Raw genomic sequence first — 21,574 nt, 5'->3', positions numbered from 1 at the left:
CGACTGTTTAATCACTTGGTCGCTGGCCACTCTGTGACACCTGACGTGACACCTCGGCTACAGCCGAGATTAATTACTGGTAAAGCAGATATCCCTCTACGCTGAGGCGTTGGCGACCAAAATTTCCTGTTCGTTGAAATATAAAAGTGCTGATATATGCCCAGCGCATGCTGTTGAGATTATTTCGGCACAATCCGACGATTCAGGTCCTGGATGACGGCTTGCACTGCAGCACTCCCAGCAGGTGGACGGTGTGCTCGGCAAGAATACGACCAGCAATTCATGGGCATTCTCTTTTGCAAGCGTGCCACAAGAAGCACTCGCTTTTTCTCATCTGAGGGATACTAAGGTAGCTGCATCTCCAACTGGCAGATGAAAGCTTCAAGTACTTTCTGCCGTCATACTTTTCTGCACGGCATAAGCTCATCGACGCATCCCCAAATCATTTCGTCAGCCGATCGCTTATATCTTTGTGCAAGATGTAGAGATACTGAGTCTACGTCGGTTTATAAGCAAGCCTTTGCAGCCCGACGAGGGCCACCGCGTTGTTGCCATCGCCAGAGAGCCTTTTTCCCAGCTTTTTGCCAACGAAAATCATATTATTTGTATGCCATATCGTCTTGCCTAAAACAGCCAACTTTTGTAAGGATCTCCGATACCCCACTGCATTTACAGCGACTAGACGAGCAGTGACCAGCTGCATAAAGACATGTGTTGCAAACAACTGTAACGCCCCATCTCAAGTCTCCATAGGGAAATACTGGAGCACACTTGATACGGACTTGATACAACGCTATTTTTTGTCTCTCCGAATTCGCCTCCTGCTTTCCACTACTCGTGTGTCCAGACTTTCCGCCCTGAAAGCTGAGGTGTACGTAGCTGCGCCCCTTATGCACTCCTAACATTGGGTGCTGGATGCAAATAGCATCTAGCACCCGAACACAGCATTGTGGTTTTTGTATTGAGCAACCACCACTATGCAATAAAATATATGTTAGCAGACAAAACAGCGAGTACTGTAGTCGAACATGCCCAATTGTAGCTGAGCCAGCTACAGTACGGGTACGGACTGCTTTGTGTTAATTTTCACCAGTTTTATTTCCTGCTAGCAACTGAGCATCCGTAGTTTCTCTCATCTTGCTCGCACAAATCTGAGAAACGCACCATATGGCAATAGCAGGCGGTGATTTTTATTAATGAGACAATCTATAACTTCTTGGAAATGCGAATTCAGGGAAATGACGGGTTTCCTAAACATCATTGACCCATCCCAGCATCCATCTGCACGGCTCACTTCCGTGTGTAATGGCTCACATACTCATCCTTTTCGCGATCCATCCATTTGTAGTCACAGACACCGAGGCTCAGCGTATTTTGAAGCAGTGACTTGGCTTATAAGAAAGCTCTTTTCCTAAAAGCGCAACCTTTTTACTGAGAGCACGTATCTTCTCGGTGTTTATATTCTTTTGAGTGTGCAGGTGCTCCCTAGCGCGCTGGAGCGATAGAAACCACTGCTGCAAACAGTCATTTCTCCAAGCATTTGGTTGACATCTGTACCCTTCTGGAGCTCCGTGGTCAACGTTCAATAGCTACGTTGACATATAGGCGCGAGTTGCTGAGGTCGAATACCCACAATAAAAAGCCAGGGTCGATAAAGTGGTTAGTCAGAAGAAACGTTGATAAGCCACCTATAAGGCATGAAGCTTAGGTTGCGAACCAGCTCCCACGGTATTGCTAGCCGCCCTTGACCTGGCTAATCAAGGGATGTGGTAAAGAAGTACCGACAAAAGTAGCTTCAGAACAAACATTCCACTTGAACTGGCCTTCAATATCTTGCCTTGAAAGTTAAAGTACTTGCAGTTGCACGCTTAGCTCACAAGACTCCTGTTTCTCAAGCATTTGCTGTTTAGCTATAATGAATTGTTCCGGGTCCAATACAACAATGAGTTAGCCCATGGTCAATACCAGATAATGTGAAAGCTACTCTCTATATAATTTGAATTCGATTTCTTTGTGCCTGTTAGTAAAAAAAACCCAGGGAGATGGATTGAATTGAAGCCCTTCAGAAGAAAGACAGGGGTGCACATTTTGGCTGCCTGTTCTTACCACGTGGAAAAGTTTAAAATCCAACACCACTTGAGCAGTAATACCACCGTACGGTTAGTTAAATTAGGCCTCAGAGCCACCAATAATTCTTTTACTGTAGCAAATCTATTAAGCTGTGTGGCGTTGCTTTCGCATTAAGGACACTTGTTCAATTTAAACAAGCTAACTACTTTTGGAAGAATGCATTCACTGAAGAAGCCGAGAGGACTTTGTGTCGTGTCTCAATGTTGGCTTCCGGACTTGCTGAATTCTTATACTACATAATAGAGCAACAAAAAACATCACGTTTTTTAAAATAGCTAATAATTAGCGTTACTGTGCTAAGTGGGGCTTCAGTAATTTGTAGCAAAAACATATTGTATTATCCTTGCGGTAACTGTGCAATGTATGTCTGCATACGCTGTGGGACTAAAAGGAGTAGACGTAGGTACAAGACATGTACCACCTTTATTCTTAGGCTGGTGTCGCCTGTGTGCTAGTTAATTTCAGTCTCTCATGGAGAATAGGATTAGTTTTACGTCATTCAGCCACAGCTTCAATTGTGTGCTGAAGTACAATTCGGGCAATTAGTTTAACTAAACACTTATAGAGCTTTGCCCTAACTTAAGTTTCCTCTTCATTATATCTTTTTACTCTTTTGTTTTCTGTACGCTTTCAATTTCCCTTGCTGATTCAGCCGATTAATTCATGCAATTTCGCTATTCTTTGCAACATGCTTCGAATTTTTCTATGAAGAATCCAGTACTATATTCTGTGGAATAACCAATGCCTGTACATCCCCCATCTCCTGTATTAATTCGTTTTACAGCTTCAAAAATACGCGAGAACACCGCATGATGAGCACGCGGTCAGCATATTGCCGCATTTGATGGAATCTGCCCCTTGAAAAGCAGCAATACCTTAGCGCAAGAGAAATGAGAAAAAGACCTTGCTGGTGAACGTTGACGGAAATCGTGACGTGCACGGTGCCAGCCTGAAGTGCTGTTTTTAAGATAGCGTATTGTAGGCAATGTTTTAGCGAAGTAAGCAAAACACTTCTCTTCAATACTTGGGGTATTTGAGACCCTTTTACCGGATATTCTGTAATTATGAGATGGAGCGTATTGCAGCACCATCTCTGTAATCCCTCGTATTGCTCAGATCGATACTACCTCTGCTTTCTCTTCGTAAGCCCAATCGGGCAGAACACGGTATCTTTGCTTTGTACTCCTCTGCTCGCAACAGAAGGCGCTGTCACTTGGTTGCCTTGCCCCGGAGAGCCGTTATTAGTGCCCCGCTGGAAGAACGTAGAAGTTCTTCCGCCTTATTGTCAGAGAATGACCAATGGATATGTGCAATAGAGGTGATCGTTGTGTCTCGCCGCCTACGCTTGGAAGTGCTAAACTTTGTGATATGTATAGAAATGGCCAAATATGAAAGTGAGCTTCCAATCATATTCCTAGATCGCAAGTGAGAAGCCCTCGATACGCTTAATCTGCTACTACACCGTTGCAAGAGTAGCGTCAACCATCAGGAATTGAATTGCTTGCCTGTGTACAATCAGTGGCTCTCAATACAGACGACCGAACACGGCGCTACAGAGAATTCTAGGCTTGACCAAACCAAGCCAGCCCTTGTATCCGCCGTCTGAGTTACTTGCTTTCCAGGTTGCGAATGTACGGTCGCTGCCGCCTCAGTGCATTCTCGCAAAGCTGCTAGTCAGTCTTTGAGTTGAAATGTGTTCAGTGGATTTCTTCGGTGCTTGGCAACGTACTAGCATGCTTTCAATACATGGCCGATTCTGGATACTGCTACTAGTTCCACTGCGGCCGCTCTGACTTGAAGCGAAATAAACGCTACACTGGAGGGTTGTCCCTGCAGAACCCAGAAGCCGATCCATTGCAACAACTATTTTGCTATTCTGGCCTCGAGAGCGCGTAGCAGCGTGGACAGTGAATTCGTTGTAACCTACCGCAAACGCTCTTCAATACAACGGATTTTCGCCATTCTCTGAGATTTGTCTTTGCACGCCAATCTCGTAGATACACGTGGTGGGAAGCACAGGTGAAGAACACGGGAAGTGAAGTAGTGAAACCGGATGAAGAACGCTCGTTTCACACTAAGAACCCTGCCGTGGCAGTGAAGGGGAACTAATTGGCACTATGGCTTGGGGTCTCGAAATGAAATGTAGAGATGGGTACAAAACACAATAAACAGATAGTAAGGCCAAAGCGACGGATGGTGAAGCGTAAAAAACTTTCATACTGAAAGGTGGAGGGGTACCACTGTCTGCCCTGTAAGCGCACTATCCGCACGCACGTTAGAGCCACTGGATATACCAGCACCTTTGGATTGGCTTTCGGTGCTGCCCATTTATCCGTCTCCCTAAGTGGCGTCCCCAATCTTCACAGCCACCATATGGCGCACACCGTCCACTCACGGGCTACTGTTGTTGCAAGGCACGTTTTCGTTGACGTGGAACCCTCCGGAAAGCTCTTGCTGCGTAAGGCCTGGTCCGCCTTTGGTGCCTATTACACCAGTCGTATCCGGTCCTGAGCTATAGGGTTGGTCAAGGTCAAAATTATAACCCGAAGCATCTCCGTCTTCTTCAGCTTCGAAAAGGCCGGCTACCTCCAGCTGCTCCCCAGGGGATTCCAACGAGTCCACACAAGCACCAACCTGGGGAACGTCAGCTGGGCATTCTCCTCTAGGGGCTCCTGCGCTGTCAGTGACTGCCTCTGGTGCCAATGCAGTTGCAGGCAATCCTTCTGCAGCACTCCCTGCGTCGCAGGGAAGGGTGTCACTTCTTCTTTGAAAGGCCTCTGATTCCTCGTAGTCACAAATAGCGGGAGAGGGGCCCAATGCATCTTCAGCTACAGCTTCGCTCCCGGTGCTGCCCTTCACACCAGCTCGTACCGTACCCGGGATGCTGCACGGACTGTTTGAGAAAGCTGGTGATCCCATCAAATGATCTTTCCCATTTTCTCCAGCAAGAGCTGATTCAGCCGTATTCATGACTGCTGCAGCCAGCGGGTGTTGCACTACACTCTGCTTCTCTACTTCGTTGATAAGATGTGCGGCAGACTTCTTACGCTTGCGAGAATCTCTTTCGTGAGTCTCTTTCTCCAAAGTTTGCTTGCGCTTTTTAGTGTTTTGCTTTTTAGTGGCTTTTTTCTGTTTAGCGGTTTGCTCAACTAACTCAACTGGTACCGACATACACTCCTGTTCCCGGTGCTGTTGCAGGGGCTGCAGCTGCAGTTGCCCTTCACCTTGCTGCCTTCCCTCTTCGTGGCCATGTGTGACACCGCAAGATGCATTCGCACTTGGGGCCTCCACGTCGGCGCATGCTTGTTCAAGGCTCACGGTTGGCAGCCGTTTGTAATTGCGGCGTTTGCCAGTCGCTCTCTGCGGTCCTTCTGTGAGCTCACCTTGGTGCAGGGAGGGAGTGGCTCCTGCGCAACTCGGTGGCTGTGGCGTTCCCTTCTCGACTCTCTCCGCTTTGTCTAGCGGCACAGTGTCTATGCTTCGCCCCTTGGGCGCTTTCTCACCTCCGAATGCGTCAGAAGGCCCGTCTCCAGAGCAGATTTGCTGCGGCGGGGCTGACAGACTGAGAGCATATTTTTCCAATGGCAAGTACCGCCACGCTGCAATACAATCAAGTAGCCACTGTGTAGAGAACACATTAAGCTGGCCTTGGCCGTTTTTTGATGGAGCACAGAGCCCGCGCGCATGCCGACGGCGAAGTGTCTCCGCGTCAGCCAGTAGCCGGATTGCAGCAGAGGCCTCGTCCGCCAGGGAACCCCCAGCAGCGATAACCTGAGAAACGCCTAGTCGAACAAATACTCCCTTTTCCACTCTTGTGAACCCGCAACAGAAGGGGTGTATAAAGGAGGGAGGTAAGTGACAATAAAGGGGGAGGATGTGAGTTGCACATGTAGGGGCACTCACGGAATTACCCACCAGAGACTGCAGCTGATGCTTCGATAGCCCGGCGTCGTTGTAGGGGCCCTCAATGGAAATACGGACACCCCTAAGGAGCCAATTAGACTTGCCGCGTAATTCAACAGAAGGGAAATCATCCCGCTGGTAGTGCATGGGGTCTGGCCACGCCTGCAGCAGCCAGACGAGCATCGTAGGTTTTGGTGCTGGAGCCGTAGCAGTGGTAGAAGCAGTAGCAGTGGGATGAGTGTCTGTGGCGGTAGTCCTTCTGGAAAGTGAGGAATAAGCAGTACAAAGCTTGCTCCGCACTTGCCAATTTTACGATACCATGGGAATGGACGCCCTCACTTTCTGCCTCTTGGCTTCCTTCAAGAAGTCTTCCTTCAGAAGCATCGAGTTACTCGCCATTGCGAAATACAGTTTCACTGTGGGCCGCTATGACGCAACAGAGGAACCATGTAGCAGTAAATGATGAGCAGTGAGAAAGCATTCCCAGAATTCAGGGTTGGGAAGCAGGCAGGGGAGCATTTCGAAAAATTATAAGAAACACCGCCATGCACCACGGTAAGAAAGCTCAAAATAATTCGAAGACACGGACATGTTTCTGGGAACGCGATGGAATATACCGGTGCGAACCTTCCCTCCTTACCATTAGTCCATTGCTACAAATTAGATGTGTGACCTTCTCAGGGGCTTGTGGCCTCCACTCGAAGGTGGTAGGGGTCGATCCCACGGGCCCAAGTCGTCGTACAAGTGCCGGCAGTTCGACCTGGACGCCTGCTCCTTCTGGGAAGCCAGTCGTGGAGATGAGCAGCTGGACGGTGCACAAAGAAGCACGGCGCGCATCGAAGGCTAAAGGCAAAGCAAGTGAGTGGACTTCAGCTGTTTTGCAGTGGTTTTAGTGCACTAATGAAGTGCAGTCTTCACAGCAAGGTCTGCTCACCTGCTTGCTCTTCCTGGCAAGTTGCCGCGCAACACTTTCATCGAATTGGCGTTTAAGGGCAATAACAGAGGAAGCCCAAGACATCACTCTTGTCCTGATGCTCATGCGAGGTTTCTCCGCAATGTGTGGAGCCTCCTGATGCCGTTCCTGCGGCATGTCTGACCGCTGACGTGGTTGGCGAACTCCGTGCGTCTGGTTTTTGACGATAGCAACCTTGCAATTTTCTTTATGCTTGCGCTGCTTCTTTTGCTTCTTAGCTGCTCGGATGTCTGCGCGCTCCTCTTGCAGAGCATTTTGCTCTGCTGAGTTGTGCTGGACTCCTGCCAAGGTAAGCGCTGCAGCTCTCTCAGCAGCCGCGGGAGATGCTGGTGCAGCTGCTAAGCACGGATCAGCAGCAGTGGCAACATGATGAGGCCTCTTGAGCCCGGATACTCGAGGGGCCTGAAGGCCTCTCGAAATGGATGCCTTCTTGGGTTTGATGGGCGCAGCTGCCGCCTCTGCCTTCTCGTTCTCGGTGCGTTTCTTCTTAGTTGCAAGGTCAGCTGCTGCTGAAGCTTCGGTGGCTGTACTAGCTGCCTGACACCGCTGCTCTTGCAGCTGTTCTGATTCGCTGGAAGCCTCTGATACCTTTTTAAGAGCTGTCAAGAAGGCTTCCAGACGTTTACCCTGCTCCGGCTTGGTCAGGGACAGACTTGACGCAAAGTTTTGAGGCTGCATGGCCAAGAGGGTTCCCCCGTCTACCTGCACAATGAATGCGTTGCAACATTCACGCCAGTTGGAAACTACTACGGCAATGCAACCATGCGTAATTGGGATTAGAAGCACTTTCAAGGCGACCTGGAAGCTCGATACACGTAGGGAAAACACTTGAACAGGGAACTGCATCGGTCGGCACACGCACTTCTTGCAGTTTTACGGCGACCACTGCCTCGCCAAGATTTGGGTCCAGCTTCAGGATACGCGCCACTCCTGCATAATCCATTTGGCGAAACCCTGTGAAAATTCGCACAGGAGAAAAGGAGAGGTGCTAACGATCTTATCACATGTAGACCATGGGATCCGTATAGAATGGCTGGATTCCTGGACTATGGTAATGAGGAATAGTGGAGAGCGGGGATCCGCATCTGCAGGATGATGAGCAATGTTGAAAAGCGCTTGAAAAAAGAAGTGTACTCATGTACATGTGGACAGAAGGCTAACGACAAAGGCCGAAGAATCCGAGGCGAAGAGATACACACCTAGGGCATCTTACCCTGCAGATCGGCGACCAAGATGGAGCCATCTGCAACGGCTCGCCGCAGAAGAGCTTCTGCTTTTTGCCTCATGCCGTAAGCTAGTAGAAAACTTAGATTCGGGGGGCCCAAGTTTCTTAGAAGCGTTCAACGTCCAGACACGATCTGGGCACTTTTTTCTCCATGAGCCAAAGCTCTCGCAAGCTTAAGGCAGAGTTTTGTCAAAATGCCTTTAATGGCCGGACCATGCCATGGAAGGACCCCTGCCGTTGGGTGTCTAAAATAGAACCTGTTGACTGGCGCCCGAGAAGCCAGAAAAGATATTCAACATCACTGAGACGTCCTGTAATATCATGAGGCAGAGGGAAATGCGCTTTTGCTCGGGGATGATCCTCCAATCACAGCGACCAGAGGTCTCACCCACCAGCCCCAAACCATCGTTCCTCACAGTCACAGCTTGTAGCCAAAGACAAAATCATGTTGTATGCTTACGGCGAAAGTGTAAAGTAATTTACCACTCAAAGCCTTCTTACTGCCTCGACTGTCCAAGGGGTGGTGACAAAGATCTTGAGCAGTCAGCTAGTCGAGCAGCATCCTCGGACACGTTCGAGAGGCTGTAGCAGACAATGATACCGCAGCTGACGAAAACAAGTCTTAAGGCAGAAGCCTAAAATTTGCTGTTAGTGAATACGATTGAAAAGTGCTTATGTGTATGACTGCCTCTTTATCATGTGGATCCAAGGTGCGTGCCAATGTTTGTAATTGGTTGTGTCAACTACTCTGAACAATTCGCAGGGCGAAGCCATTTGCACATTGATTGCTCCTCTTCTGCTTCATCTCGTCAACAATAGACCGTATGACAATGCGGTGGGGACATTCCCAGCATCTCTCTTTGTAGAGGCTCCACGGGAGCCCGGATATGGCGGCAAATCCAATGTTAAATTTGAGGTTTCCGTAGGGCCACACTAACTCCAAAATTCAATCCAGGCTACATAAAGAGGCTTTAAGCGCTTTTTAAACGGCTTCCTTTGTTCCCTGCCCGCACTTTTCGGTGTTCTTACACGAGCGGGAAAAGAATCCTGGGTTGTGTGTTTTGTAGCACCCGAAGTTACACTTGGAAGATTTTTTTTGCAACAGTCCTCCTAGATTAAGAATTAGTAAGGAACTAACTAATATTGTTCTGTTCGCGTGCCTTATTTATTGCAAAATAGCTTTAGCTTGAAACAACAAGGCGAAATGTTGGATGCTTGCTCACAGGAGGTCAGGTGCGACTACGTGTGAATGCACGTAGCACTTACAGCATGCATCTAGGCGCATTATGGGTCTACCTCTCCCCTCATGTTAAAAATCCTGAGAGGCGCTTAGAGGCGAATGAGGAAGCTTTTTTGAAAACCATTTTATAACTTCTTAATAAGTCTGTACTTAGTCGGGATCTACGTACATCTACGGCTACACTATGGGAGAGCATTGAAGTTAAGAGCATTGCATGGCTTGGTGCAGGTGTTTCCCGCTTATCCACTGTCTGTATATAAAGTGGCATATGAAGGTGTCTTAAGCAATGTCTGATATGTGCCATTTCAATTGGTAGCTCGGTAATTTACCTTTGTTTTCAATAGGCAAAAACACAAGCACTTTGGTTTTGAAGTCGACAAAATGGCACGCCGCCTGTCAGGGCGGTAGAGGCCACCCTACAAACCCAGGCGAGCTCCATTTCTTCACAGCTGATAAAAAGTCACGAGCTGTAAGTGGATAAAATGTCTATCAACTCGTCGATGGCATTATGTCGAATACAAAAGTATAATTGCCTTCATTGCGGGCAAGAGCTCGAAAATTTCACATGCAGGGCGCAGATGTACACACAAGAGCTCGAAAATTTCACATGCCGGGCGCAGATGTACACAGTGTTTTAAAAATCCAGATGAAGAAAAAAAATGCTCATTGCACCATCTTTATTGAGAGAAGAATCAGGTACCACGACCTAATTACCCTCAATAGAAGCATGGCCGTTTCGTTGGGGGGGCTGTCTGAGGCTGCTTACGAGTGTGGGGGCTCTACTCATGCAAAGAACGAATTCTACCATCAGGAGCTACTGCGGTTCTCAGCCTTTTCACGGACCCTGACTCAGCACTGTATTCCCAGTCTCAATAAATGGCAAGGATTTGGAAAACTACTACAGCTTGAGCGGAGAAGGCTATCAATACATCGGCATCTCGAATAGTATGACACTCTCGTTCACAACAGCCATATTATATACGAATAGCTGCTTTATTGGTGGCCTACTTCAGATATAGCTAAAGTATCACGTCAGGTCGTCGCAGAATGGGCAGCAACTAAGCGAAAAAATAATCAGCTGCTGAGGCTTCCACAAACGATGACGTACTCGAGATTCCAGGAGTAAATGAGTGCTGCGCTTGCGCTTTTGAATGAGAAAGAAGAGCCAAGTCTAAACCTAGGACATGTGGATTTCGGGGCTATGTAAAGGAGCCCGAACCAACAGTCTGAAGTGAACTAGAAAATAAAGCCAGAGAAAACTTGCACCCGGAAGCAGCTTCAGACACTCTCCTACTGAACTCGCCCTTGCTCCTACTGTGGAACTGAGGTAGGTAACCCGAAGCCGCAAGCGCTTGCAACAAGCTACATAAGTTAAACAACGATACTAGGCCCCCACAGGCAGCTTGATGATCAAAGTAAGGGCATCAGCGAAACGGGAAGTCTCTTTCTCCCAGGCTGCGGCGCGGGGAAAGGGGCCCGCAGGCTACGGAGCGGCAGTCGGTAACCTACCACGAGTCATGTCTGCTCTGCGACAAGTTTTCATTTACGGTTAACAGTTGATAGTGTTACTTGACACTGGATATGAGGTGGACCTTTTATGCGGGGATACCGTGCAGGAGGACAGCTCTTTGCATGCTCAATCGTTAGGGCAGCCCTTAAAACGGGTATTCTGGATGCAACAAGGCGGATTATCAGGATCACGACAGTCAAATACTGATTTGGCTCGTTACTGGGTCCTATTTGCATGGACTGTTATATTGTATGTTGGAGCCCTCCACTATGACATGATCCAGGAACACCTTGGGTGATCCAATGAAAGGTACGCATGTTGCCACAGCTTCGCGCTGTGGATTCTGGCAAACCGAAAGCTCTCGGAAGAAGGAATACCAGCTCTTGGTTGCAACGCGCATTCCACATATGATAAGCAGGTAGAGTCGGTGCCTCAAAAATAACTGTTCATGTGAGTTGCTCACCAAAGTAGTAAGGCGCGGCATTTCTGCTTAGGGATACCGTCTTGTTGGCATACAAAGGGCCCCTTACTAAGAATTCTGATAGGAATTTATTGAAAGGAACAGTAGGAATGTGCAGATATCAAGGTGTTCGTCGAGGAGCAAGATCACTGTCAAGCAGAAGTTCCTGATGCATGCTGTTGGCAAATTAATCGAAAGCTACAGTAGATAAACATTTTACTGAACACCGGAGTTCGCAAAAACTTTTCTTACAGCTTCCAGCCCAACTTAAGGGAAGGGGCAACAGGACGTCCCACACCCGCGATCGCAAAGGCGAGTATACCTGAATGACGTTATAACATGCTAATGCCCCAGCTGATCTGCACTTCAACTGGTGCGAGATGTTTAAGAGAGCCTTAGCGAAAGGTGGATGACGGTCATCATGGAAGATGTCCTAGCATATAATCAAAAATTGTAAGGGCAACTGCAGCACCCACCGCTCCCGTTTCAGCTGTCATCGAAAGGCAGTGGTATATGAGTGCATGCAGGACTTTATATGGATCCTTGAAAATCAAAAGGAATGAAGACGCGGCTTTAACCATTTAGTAATCGCAAGAATGCCGAGGGTTTTTATGGTCTTGCATTCAATTGCCGATATCTCATTGGTGCATTTGCTCGGATCACTGCTCTCATGACTAGTCTACTTGAGGACACGCAGCTTGTGACCTGAACAGAGAAGGCCAGTGCCACAGCAAGGAGGAGGCCTAGTAGACTCCTTAAAACTCTCTTTGTAGTCTTCCTAACCCATTGTGACGCCATGTCTTCCTAACCACCAATGCTAGTGAGCTATGGGTTGGTGCTATTCGCTTCAATATGCCACTGGCCCTCCGGAACAACAATCTATTGCTTTTTATAGATTGGCTATACCGACACCGAGCAGTGGTGCCTATTGGGGAATAATTAAGTTTGCGAGATAAGCAGGGCGTAAAATTTAACCGGCGTTGTGTATATGGGCGTCATCGTACTGTCCAGATAGGCCATCACTCTTCAACATACCTTAACCAATGTTTCAGAACTACGGTTACACTGGAGATGTTCGCTGGATTAGGCGCCCTGCAGCACGACTTTGGATTCTGGTAATAATGGCGGATGCATGGGTAGCAAAAGCGTGCGGTGCTCCGAAGTTTGCTAGAAAACGGTGGATCATCACAGACAACAGCGATACGGCTTCACAGAAGCCAACCGCTAGGACGTCGGGAGGACGCTCCGGCGATCACATTAATGTCTTTGAAATACGTCAGAGTAAAGTGGCAAAACTGAGAAGCACTATAACGTTAGTGAATCACTGCTGTGTCGAAGATCGCCTGCTATGCTTAAAAGAAAAGACGGTGACTCCGATGGCTGTGCACTCAAGCTTTGCTCCGCACTACCAGTATTCGCAAAATACATGATCTTGCTCGTTCGAGCCGTGTTTGGATTTACACTGCAGAGGAATAGCTCGCATGTCCTGCTGTAGGCCTGGGATGCGGGTCGCAACAGAGCCAAGGAATGTGCACTGTCCCGCCCAGATTATCAGCAGCTGAAGCCGTGCATTTTTCCTGAATCAGGCCATTTACAAGGCCCTCTAGTTTTGACTGATCCAGTCACCATGGATATATTGTTGAACTGCTGGAGGTCAGGGGTTAGAATAGCATCTACGTCGTCGTTGACAGACTCGGAAACATGCCCTTCTCATGCCTTGCTCTAGCTCTCTCAAGGCTTAGTAACTCGGCAAACTGTTCTTAATTCATTCTTGTATGATTCAGCGTTACACCAGGAGCATCATTAGGAATTTGTGGCTGACGTTCGTTAGTGCCTCTGGGCATGCTGTAATGACACGCCTCCACATTGGCACTGTGACCTATACCAACCACCCTGAGGCAGATGAACAGACTGAGCACATTCACCGCACTCTTCTTCGGCAGTATCCGCAGCTTGGTGCTCACACACATCCAATTGGTCGGCTTGTATATCTCCGTCGTGCTGATTGGTTTTATTATAAAGCAATACATTGGTCTACCGGTTGCTCTACTGCACCTCAGGTCTCCACAAGCCAGCCTCTCTCCGCTCCAGGCCTGGACGTGGTGTGGGGTCAGCAACATAATCCTAGGCAGCGGAACGATTTAAAGAACAGCTGGCCAGTGCACGTGGATGTATTTGTAAAGCTAAAGAAGAACAAATATGCAGATATTACGGGTCGGTTGTGTATTTTGAGGCTGAAGATTTGGTTCCGACGGACTAACACGCTTCAAGAGGTGCGCCAGAAAGTGATAAGACGAATAATTTTGAGTCTAGGTGGCTAGGACCATCTGCGATTCTTTCATAATTTAATGCACTTTTATTTGCCGGTTTCCCCGAAAGTGGGAGATTATCAAAAGTTCTCCAAGCTATTCGCGAACTCAACCATGCACGCAGGTATCCCATGGGGAGGCGGATGATCCACAGGTAGCCGTAGAAGTAGACAATCAACGAATTTCGAATTATCTGGAGACACTAGGCGGGAATGTTCCGTGGAATGATGTGGGGACGGTCAACCTTAGTGGCTGAATGAGAAACAGTTGCAAATGCCGCTGCCTGCGACAGAATTCGTGGGCGTGGTTGGGTGACAACCCTAGTTACCATGGATCGTGTTTTTTGCATTCCTTTGTCATATTCCTCCCCCAGAGGTTGTTCTGCTTGATAAAAGCTACTATATCCCTTGATTATTGCTCAGAAGGTAATCCTTTAGAATCATTCAATTGTTCTCTACACTCGAATCTATACGAAGGCAGTCTCGAGTGTGTCTTCCTCACTGTCTTCTCATGGGTTGTTTTGAAATAATCTGTGCTTCTTAATTAGCTGGACTGCAAACTTTGCTGTACGAGGCGGAGAGGCAAAGGTGAACTAATGTATATTCTGATCTCGTGGCAACAGGCTCACGCGCTTCAGTGCTAAGACGGTAGCGAGAGATAGATCCACTGCAGTTGTTTTGGTAGAACTTCATGGATTGTGTGCGTGGTTTCCATGGTCTCGGTTTCTTTTCTTCAGATCTACGCTCTCTGCCTTTCTCAACTCCATTGTTCTCCCTTTTTTGCCTGTCTGTGGAGTGGGCAAAGGGGAGGAACCCTTCCGCCGCTTTGCATCCAGTTACTCTCGATCTGCAATTACGGAATATGATTGAGTGTTTTTTGAAATGCAGAAGAGGATAAAATATAGTGGTATAAGCCACACTCGAATACTTTTTACAATAGCATTATAAAATGAAGAATTAGTCGAAAATTGGCCGTTGGCCTGTTTGTTTGTGTGCCGCTTTCATCGCCTAGCATTGTTAAATCAACACAAGCGGACGGAGCATTGTGTGCTAAATGCTAAATGAACGTAGCTGTGAACGCTCGGAGTGCTTGAAGGGTGCAGCTACGCTACCTCCATTGCCTTTTTCTCCGCATGCCCAAAATCTGAGACGCATGGGATAGAGGAAGCTCTTTAAAGAAACGGCTGATAACCTTTCATCAATTTGTATTCATTCTAGAGCTAAATTATTTCAATGGACTTTTTCCCGATGAATCCTTTTGCTCTGACGAGGTCCAAACCTAAATATAACGCGCTGTAGAAGAAAAACACACGCCCGCATCACCTAAAAGACTAATAGTGATTTTAAAAATATGTTTTATCGGGACGGATTGCCAATTAGTCAGCAATGAACTCATGTGCATGGCACTGACCACGATCCTGACCATCAGTCAAAGAGAGGGGCTGGTGAGTGCCACGTGGCGGGCCACGTGGCACTCAAATGGCTACCCAGTATGTTTGCATAGCAAAGAAGAACCCAGAGCTATCAGCTAAAAACAGATTGCTTAACAAATCATTGATGCTTGTTTGTTTTCCCAGCTTTGTTGGATGCATGCGGGCTGGGGCCACCGAATTAGTATACATGTAAAGCTGCGCCTACCGTTTTATGTATTTGCTGTGCCTTGATGCACCATAATTTTTTTTGCTTGCTCTGAATTCATGCAAGGCTTCTTCAAGCCGTTTAGGGCTGGTGTATAGGGCCTGGCACCGAGGGACCACCGTTGAGCCCGAACCCTACTGCTGGGAAGGCTTCGACTTCTCATGAAGCCCACCCCACAGCTGCACACTTTCATCGTTTCTAAATATGGGCTATACATTCAATATATTATCTCAGCCTACAGTTCGGTGTGTACTCATATCACCAGCGTAACGCCTGCGGAGAACATCTGCGGTGTTCGTAGACCGGCAACAGGCATTAGAAGTATTCACTCGGGAAAGTGAAATTTTACTTGCAGACACTATGAATTCTCGAACACGCGCAGGGAGGGGTCTGGCGGCTGGTCATTCTGCAAGCAGCGAGCAAGGAAGGCGGTGGAACGCGCGCTCCGTGAGTCATGACTTAGCTCAGAGAGCCCCAACATCTACTATCTTTTACTCCAGGCAGCCCGAGCCAAAAAAGGAATGGTCGCTTTATCCTTCTCCATCTGCGGAGGCTGCTGTAGCTGATGTTGGGGAAGGGCGTCTTGGAGACGCTGTTAGCGGTGCCTTGCAGGACGAAGTCTTGGAATGCTTCAGCTTCTTTGACACAGACGGCGACGGGCTAGTTCTTGTTACTGAAGTAGCCACAATGCTTCGAAGCTTGGGGTTTGTGGTGCTTGTGGAGCAAGCCAGGGCATTTGAGATGGAGATGCGCCGTCAAAAAGTGACTACGGTGAACTGTCGAACTTTTTCTTGGATCGCCAACAAGGGCTTTCCTAGGAGAGCGGACCCCGTTGACGTTCTTGCTGCCTTCAACCTCCTGGATCGAGAGAAGAAGGGAGCTGTCAATGTTGAGGAATTGCGTCATCTCTTGACCACTGTTGGAGACCCTCTTAGTGAGGAGGACTGGCAAAAACTGCTGAAAATAACCTTTACTACACGCGCATGTGCAACACCCATCTCCATGAAAAGTGGAACCTTCATGAAGCTAATTTGCTCCTTAGACGAGGGCGAAAGTGAGTGGGCTGCAGCCGCCGCCCTACTGCAATCACGCAGAGCTGGGAATCAATCGTTGTTGTAAGATGCAAACCAGAGAGGACTTCTCATGGCTCGCAAGCGGTAGCCGCCTTAGTCATAGCCTTTTGACGACGACCATCCAGTTTACTAGGAGCTACGATGTGTTTTCCCGTCTGCCTTTGTGATGGAGTGAAGGGCCGGATACAGGGTGGGGCTGCTATGCTTGCGAACTCAACGGAAACGTTGCGCTCTTGCTTTTTCGTTTTGAATGTTCTTCGGTGCCCTTCACAGCCTCGAAGGCTACTGTGCACAAACTTGGCTGTAAGCAGAGTGCTTGCCTCTGATTTTTTAATTTTATCCAAGTTTTAATAGAGTCACTCTGCCCACTGACAGAAATTACGTATATACCGACGAAATGGGGCAGGTAGAGAGAACGACAGACACAGGAAAACTCTTTTTGGTAAGTTGACATACTAAGAAATACCGTCGCATATCTTCCCGCTGAGACGACAGTGAAAGCCTGCTAGTTAATAGATCTTTGGATTATCCTTAAAGACCAAACGAGCGATGACTCTACATAAACGTAACGGCGTTCCGTTAAACTGCATTTACGTAGTAGCCCAAATTGTGCAATATCAGAAAAGATTAAGCTTTAAAAGTCTTTAAAACCTCTTGCTGCCGAGGGTCAGCGGGCCTTCGCAAGCTGTGGCCTTGTAATGAGACACTGCAAAGTACCACACAGTGGGCAACACATGCTGCCTCTACTGCTCCACGCAAGACATGCTAGAATAAAGAGCCATCAAATTTGAAAGGTTGCAGACATTCACTTGCGATGTATCATGCTAAAATTTGAGTTTCGGCACAGCCATTGTTTCAAGACGTGACTGGCGACCCTGACATCAGGCGTCGTCCGAATTCTTATATCAGCCCGATCTGCAAGAATTCATCCAACACAGGAAGGTGTGGTGCCTGTGACAGCAGACCTGTACTGTTTTGCATACTTGTGTAATGCCCAAGGATAGCAGTGTGCTGCGGGTTGGCAGCTTTGTACGCAGGCTCTCAACTTGGATCGGAGTGGAAAAAATGAAGGCATCGCCACCACGCGCATCACCTTCACCAAGGAAAAATTACCAAATCGCTCTGCTATGTTGAGCTTGATGGCGGGTAGCCACGGTTGAGCACCCTGATTTGCTTGTGTCCTGCTGGCGTTCCTTTCCGTTGATCAGCTCCAATAGAACGATGAGCTAGTGAATTATGTAATTCAATCCGGAATATCGAGGCAGCAAACCCATTTCAACCAATCGCCTAACAATGATCTTTCGATAATTGTTGGCCCACGCTAGGAAGTGTCTCGAACACGCAACACCGCATGCGGTCACTGGCCCATCACCATGGTACGGGTTCACCTGTATGTCCGTTCGTCTCTTACATCGATGCAAAACCAGTTGCTTGGCAGTCAGAAGCTGAACAGACAGGATGATAGTCTCTGCCAAGTTGATGCACTGAGAAGATTCTCTGTAGCTTGAAGACTAATCTGCAGTATGCATTCGTCCAGCTCAGCAGGATAAAACCATTACGCAGTGGTTCCCAGCCTATATGATTTCTACTTCGGCGAAAAATACGCTTAATACAACACAACAGAAACTAATCGTAAGTAAACTTAGTGTGTTCTTGACCATGCTATTGGTGCAACCCAGCCGGTTGCAGTAGCTTCTGTCGGTACAAGGCTGAACGTACGTCCACAGATGGATGTGCTTCTAGGAAGCTAAGCACATAAAAGCGAATAGCGTCATCCAAAAGAGAGTCTTGATCCGCCTAACAGAAATTAAAACGAAGGTGGTATGCAGGGAGGGAACGCCAACTGCCCTCCACAGTATCACGCACCCCACAGTTGGTATGCCCATTCATCCAAGCAAAAGCCTTCGGTTGCCAAAATTCAATGACTCAAATAAAAACAGCCCGAAACTGTTCAAAAGGTCAAAAGTCCGGTGACCCGGAATCGAACCAGGGACCAACAGATAACCGCAGCATCTACAGTCTGCCGCTCTACCAACTGAGCTATCACCGGTGCCCCATTCTGCCGCCCTCTACAATGCATATCGCCAATGCTTCAACATGCTCTCACCATTCTTCCTAGCAAGTCCTTATGAACGTGCTAACCCATGAATGCATGTGCAAAGAGTTGTTGCGGCCGTGTTCCGTCCTCCAGTGCCATGCAAGTCCATCGATTAGCATGAACAAAACACACGCCACTAGGGGGCGTTCACTGCACTGCACCATGCAAATCCTTTGAAATATTACACAGGTGCACTGGAGCGATGTCTGACTACGAGATTTCGTATATATTTGCGGTTTTCTTACGCTGTTCTCAATCCCGTGCCCTTGCCGTAGTAGGAATTGCCCACATCATGTGAAGCCCAATAGAAATCTGTTCGGTTGTCTAAATGGTATTGCATTTACTGCGCCATTCCACTAGTTAGCCTGTTTCTCGCTACTTTGTGTGCACTGTGTCAGATGACCCCAGGCTATGATTCTTCCCATTATGAAGGTACAACTAGGGAAGGGAGCGAGAAAACAGAAATTTAAGTACTAGACCTCATGTTAAGACTACAGCTTGACGCCCTCAATGAAGTTGATGTGAGTGCAGCTGCTCCAGAAATTTGAGATGCACTGCAAAGTCCAGTATAGCTGGCACTACCCAGGAATAATGTTTGCCACGCACGAGGGTACCTTATTACGCGTGATCCCTAATCGCCTTGATTGCACTGGCAACTCTGAGCTTTGCATTAATCTAAAGACCCTTGGCGCAGCGCACTTTTGCGTGTTCATTCCCTTTCTTTGTGCTAAAATGATGCTTCATAGGTCTGCAAAACACTGGAAGCAGGAAATCTATGATATTTTGTGGAGCCAATACATTACTTTGTTAGTACAGGCCCCTACATTACGTAAAATCACTGTAAGTCACCATTCTGAAACTGCATGCATATGAATACGTATGCATGACTTGACATGGAAATAAAAGCAAAGCCTACGAAGTCATCGCTAGATAGGATAGTAGTGGTTCACGTAGTTTGACACCCAGTTCAGTGCCTACCGTCGTGGCTTCCAGCCTTCTTGTCTTGCATCAGACACCGGCTTTGGCAGATTTACATTATCTGGAAGTGAGCGAGTAGCAAGCGTACACGAGGGCCTGTGGAGGCTGGGTGCAGGTGAAATGATCCGTAACGCTCCAATGCTAAGGCAGTGGGGGCCAACTTAAAGTGCGAACGAAACTGCAGAATACCTCGACCTACAAGAAAACATGCGGCCACGGCCACCACGCCAATGCACTCGAGTACTGTACCAGTCTTTTACGATTCTGCAAAAGCAATCGACTAAGGCCAGCCCAACTATTGCTGTCAAGTGACCTACTACCCGATGCTTTACAGCTTGCTTACATTCATCAACTTCATCAATAGCAACATCTGTAGACAGTGATGCTCGTACGGCTAATGCAACTGCTGTTTTGCGCTTGGCAACTAGGGATGATATAATCCAATTGGAGCCCAACCGGCCAATCCTGCCAGTCCTATATATCCACACTCAACGTGATTGCTTACTAAGCTTTGTCTTCAAGCGACCTTCTTTGAGGCACCACGCATCAAAAATATAAACCAGCCATGTACTCTTGTGCTAAGGACAGGTGCTACAGCTTCACCTGTGGAGGCCGTCAACTGCCGTGAGGGGAAAGTGCGCTCTGACAAAAGCCTCCATCCCCCCGACGTGCAGCCCACATGCTATGGCATCAGTTCCCACCGAAATCCTTTCGCCGTTTTCTCCTTAAATTCCAGGCAGACTTTTCTCGTGGGCTCTTGCGGGCAAAGAGCCACAATAACTCCTATCTGCATATTCAAATGGGATCGCAGAAGTTTACTCAACCTCATTGCACAGACATCACCATTTAGCCTGTAAGCGAAGCTTCACATTCGGACTCCATATTTATAGGCACTCCAATAATGCTGTTTGCTGCAAGAGACACGTGTGCCTAAATCCAAAAAATGTAAAGCTCCCCGTCCTTGCTTCTACTTCCCCGGTAAGCCTGCGGCCTGCAGATGGTGGTAACAGGGGCAGCAACAGTCGAATGCGTCATTGTAAACTAGGGCTCTTTATATGGGATGTCTGGTAGATCTTGAGCTGAACGAGGAGCAGCAAGAAGTGTTTCTGACAAAGAATTTGCGTCACCTCGTGAAGCATGAAATACTGGAGGGGCAACAAGGGACTTCTTGAGATAAATTGCACCCTATTTGGCGGTGACCAAAGATAAGCACGAATGAATGTGCGCAAAAATACGGCAGAAGGCTTTCCTAACCTCCGGACCTCCCCTAAGTGCCTGTGAACCCACAAAGCGCCCGCTTGAACGACGCAAGAAAGACACCCTCACTTCTTCGACGCCCTACCATACTTTTGCATGAGCTCTATTGTTTCCTTACCACTGGTTTCTTCATAAACCCCTAAATGTGGGCCTTGTAATAACAAGAGACGATTTGTACCTCCTGTCAGGCTACCTAGGGAAGTTGCCACAAAAACTCGAGGCTGTGACATCATACCGACTCTTTTTGTGGCATACCGATCAATTGAAAGTGGCTGCTTGAAAGCTACTCGAGGGATCTTCAAGCTATCGAGCATATGTAAAGCACTTAATAACTGACAAAAGATCTACTACACAGTAGCGCACATTGTTCCTTGCAGCTTTTCCTTCCTGCGGACAGTGCCCCTGTGTGCAGAAGCTACTTCACGAAGATTCGGCAGACGCCTGAACGAACCCAGAACCAACACAGGTATTGATGTTATCGACATTATTCTGACGAATTTTCCGTTCCTTCGGGGCAGTTCTGCTGTGTCACTTAAGTACTGTGGCTTGCGAGCTTACTAGGTAGAACACCGCAGTACGTATACTCGACGCATCCGAGTCTTGCAGCCCGCTCACCCGAAGATACGGATTATTATTCACGGAGTCTCTATGGACTCGACGCATATGTCTAAACTGCTGATGCTGGGACCTCTCTTGTTTGCGTAGCCAACGATAGCACCCTGCACGAGCGCATTTCGAGGACAAATCGAAATGCCAACTGGTAACGATGCGCCGAGTCGTA

At 47.9% G+C, this 21,574-nt stretch overlaps 2 protein-coding genes and 1 non-coding gene across 3 annotated transcripts; 1 reads left to right on the top strand and 2 right to left on the bottom strand.

Annotated features, from left to right (window-relative positions):
• Window positions 1-3,778: 3,778 nt before the first annotated feature.
• On the bottom strand, window positions 3,779-8,292 carry LOC34621970. The gene is made up of 11 exons (XM_026334092.1): window positions 8,220-8,292; window positions 7,869-7,960; window positions 7,351-7,708; window positions 6,968-7,269; window positions 6,674-6,838; window positions 6,373-6,459; window positions 6,046-6,195; window positions 5,355-5,901; window positions 4,526-5,279; window positions 4,237-4,379; window positions 3,779-4,065 (listed from the first exon to the last, which is right to left on the bottom strand). Exons 1-11 carry the CDS (start codon window positions 8,290-8,292, stop codon window positions 3,779-3,781), a joined length of 2,958 nt encoding a protein of 985 aa, XP_026189877.1.
• Window positions 8,293-15,747: 7,455 nt separating this feature from the next.
• LOC34621969 (calmodulin-like protein 3) lies at window positions 15,748-16,506 on the top strand. Its single transcript, XM_026334091.1, has one exon. It carries the CDS (start codon window positions 15,748-15,750, stop codon window positions 16,504-16,506), a length of 759 nt encoding a protein of 252 aa, XP_026189876.1.
• A 1,920-nt stretch (window positions 16,507-18,426) lies between these two features.
• Trnay-gua lies at window positions 18,427-18,510 on the bottom strand. Its single transcript is given in 2 exon segments — window positions 18,427-18,462; window positions 18,474-18,510. It is a non-coding gene; the product is annotated as a tRNA-Tyr (tRNA).
• Window positions 18,511-21,574: the final 3,064 nt, after the last annotated feature.

Source organism: Cyclospora cayetanensis, unplaced genomic scaffold, assembly GCF_002999335.1.
Source record: "Cyclospora cayetanensis isolate NF1_C8 unplaced genomic scaffold, CcayRef3 CcayRef3_contig_36, whole genome shotgun sequence".
NCBI lineage: Eukaryota > Apicomplexa > Conoidasida > Eucoccidiorida > Eimeriidae > Cyclospora > Cyclospora cayetanensis.
The sequence above is the reverse complement of the archived record's forward strand: the minus strand, read 5'-3'. Positions and strand labels throughout refer to the sequence as shown.

Excerpts from the sequence above, each read along its gene's own strand:
- LOC34621969 (XM_026334091.1), top strand. The coding sequence starts at position 15,748 with ATGAATTCTCGAACACGCGCAGGGAGGGGTCTGGCGGCTGGTCATTCT.
- LOC34621970 (XM_026334092.1), bottom strand. The coding sequence starts at position 8,292 with ATGAGGCAAAAAGCAGAAGCTCTTCTGCGGCGAGCCGTTGCAGATGGC. Across the intron at positions 5,280-5,354 it reads CGAAGAGGGAAGGCAGCAAG|TTGAGCAAACCGCTAAACAG; the intron begins GTGAAGGGCAAC and ends CAGTTGAGTTAG. Across the intron at positions 4,380-4,525 it reads CCTTGCAACAACAGTAGCCC|GGCAGACAGTGGTACCCCTC; the intron begins GTGAGTGGACGG and ends GTGCGCTTACAG.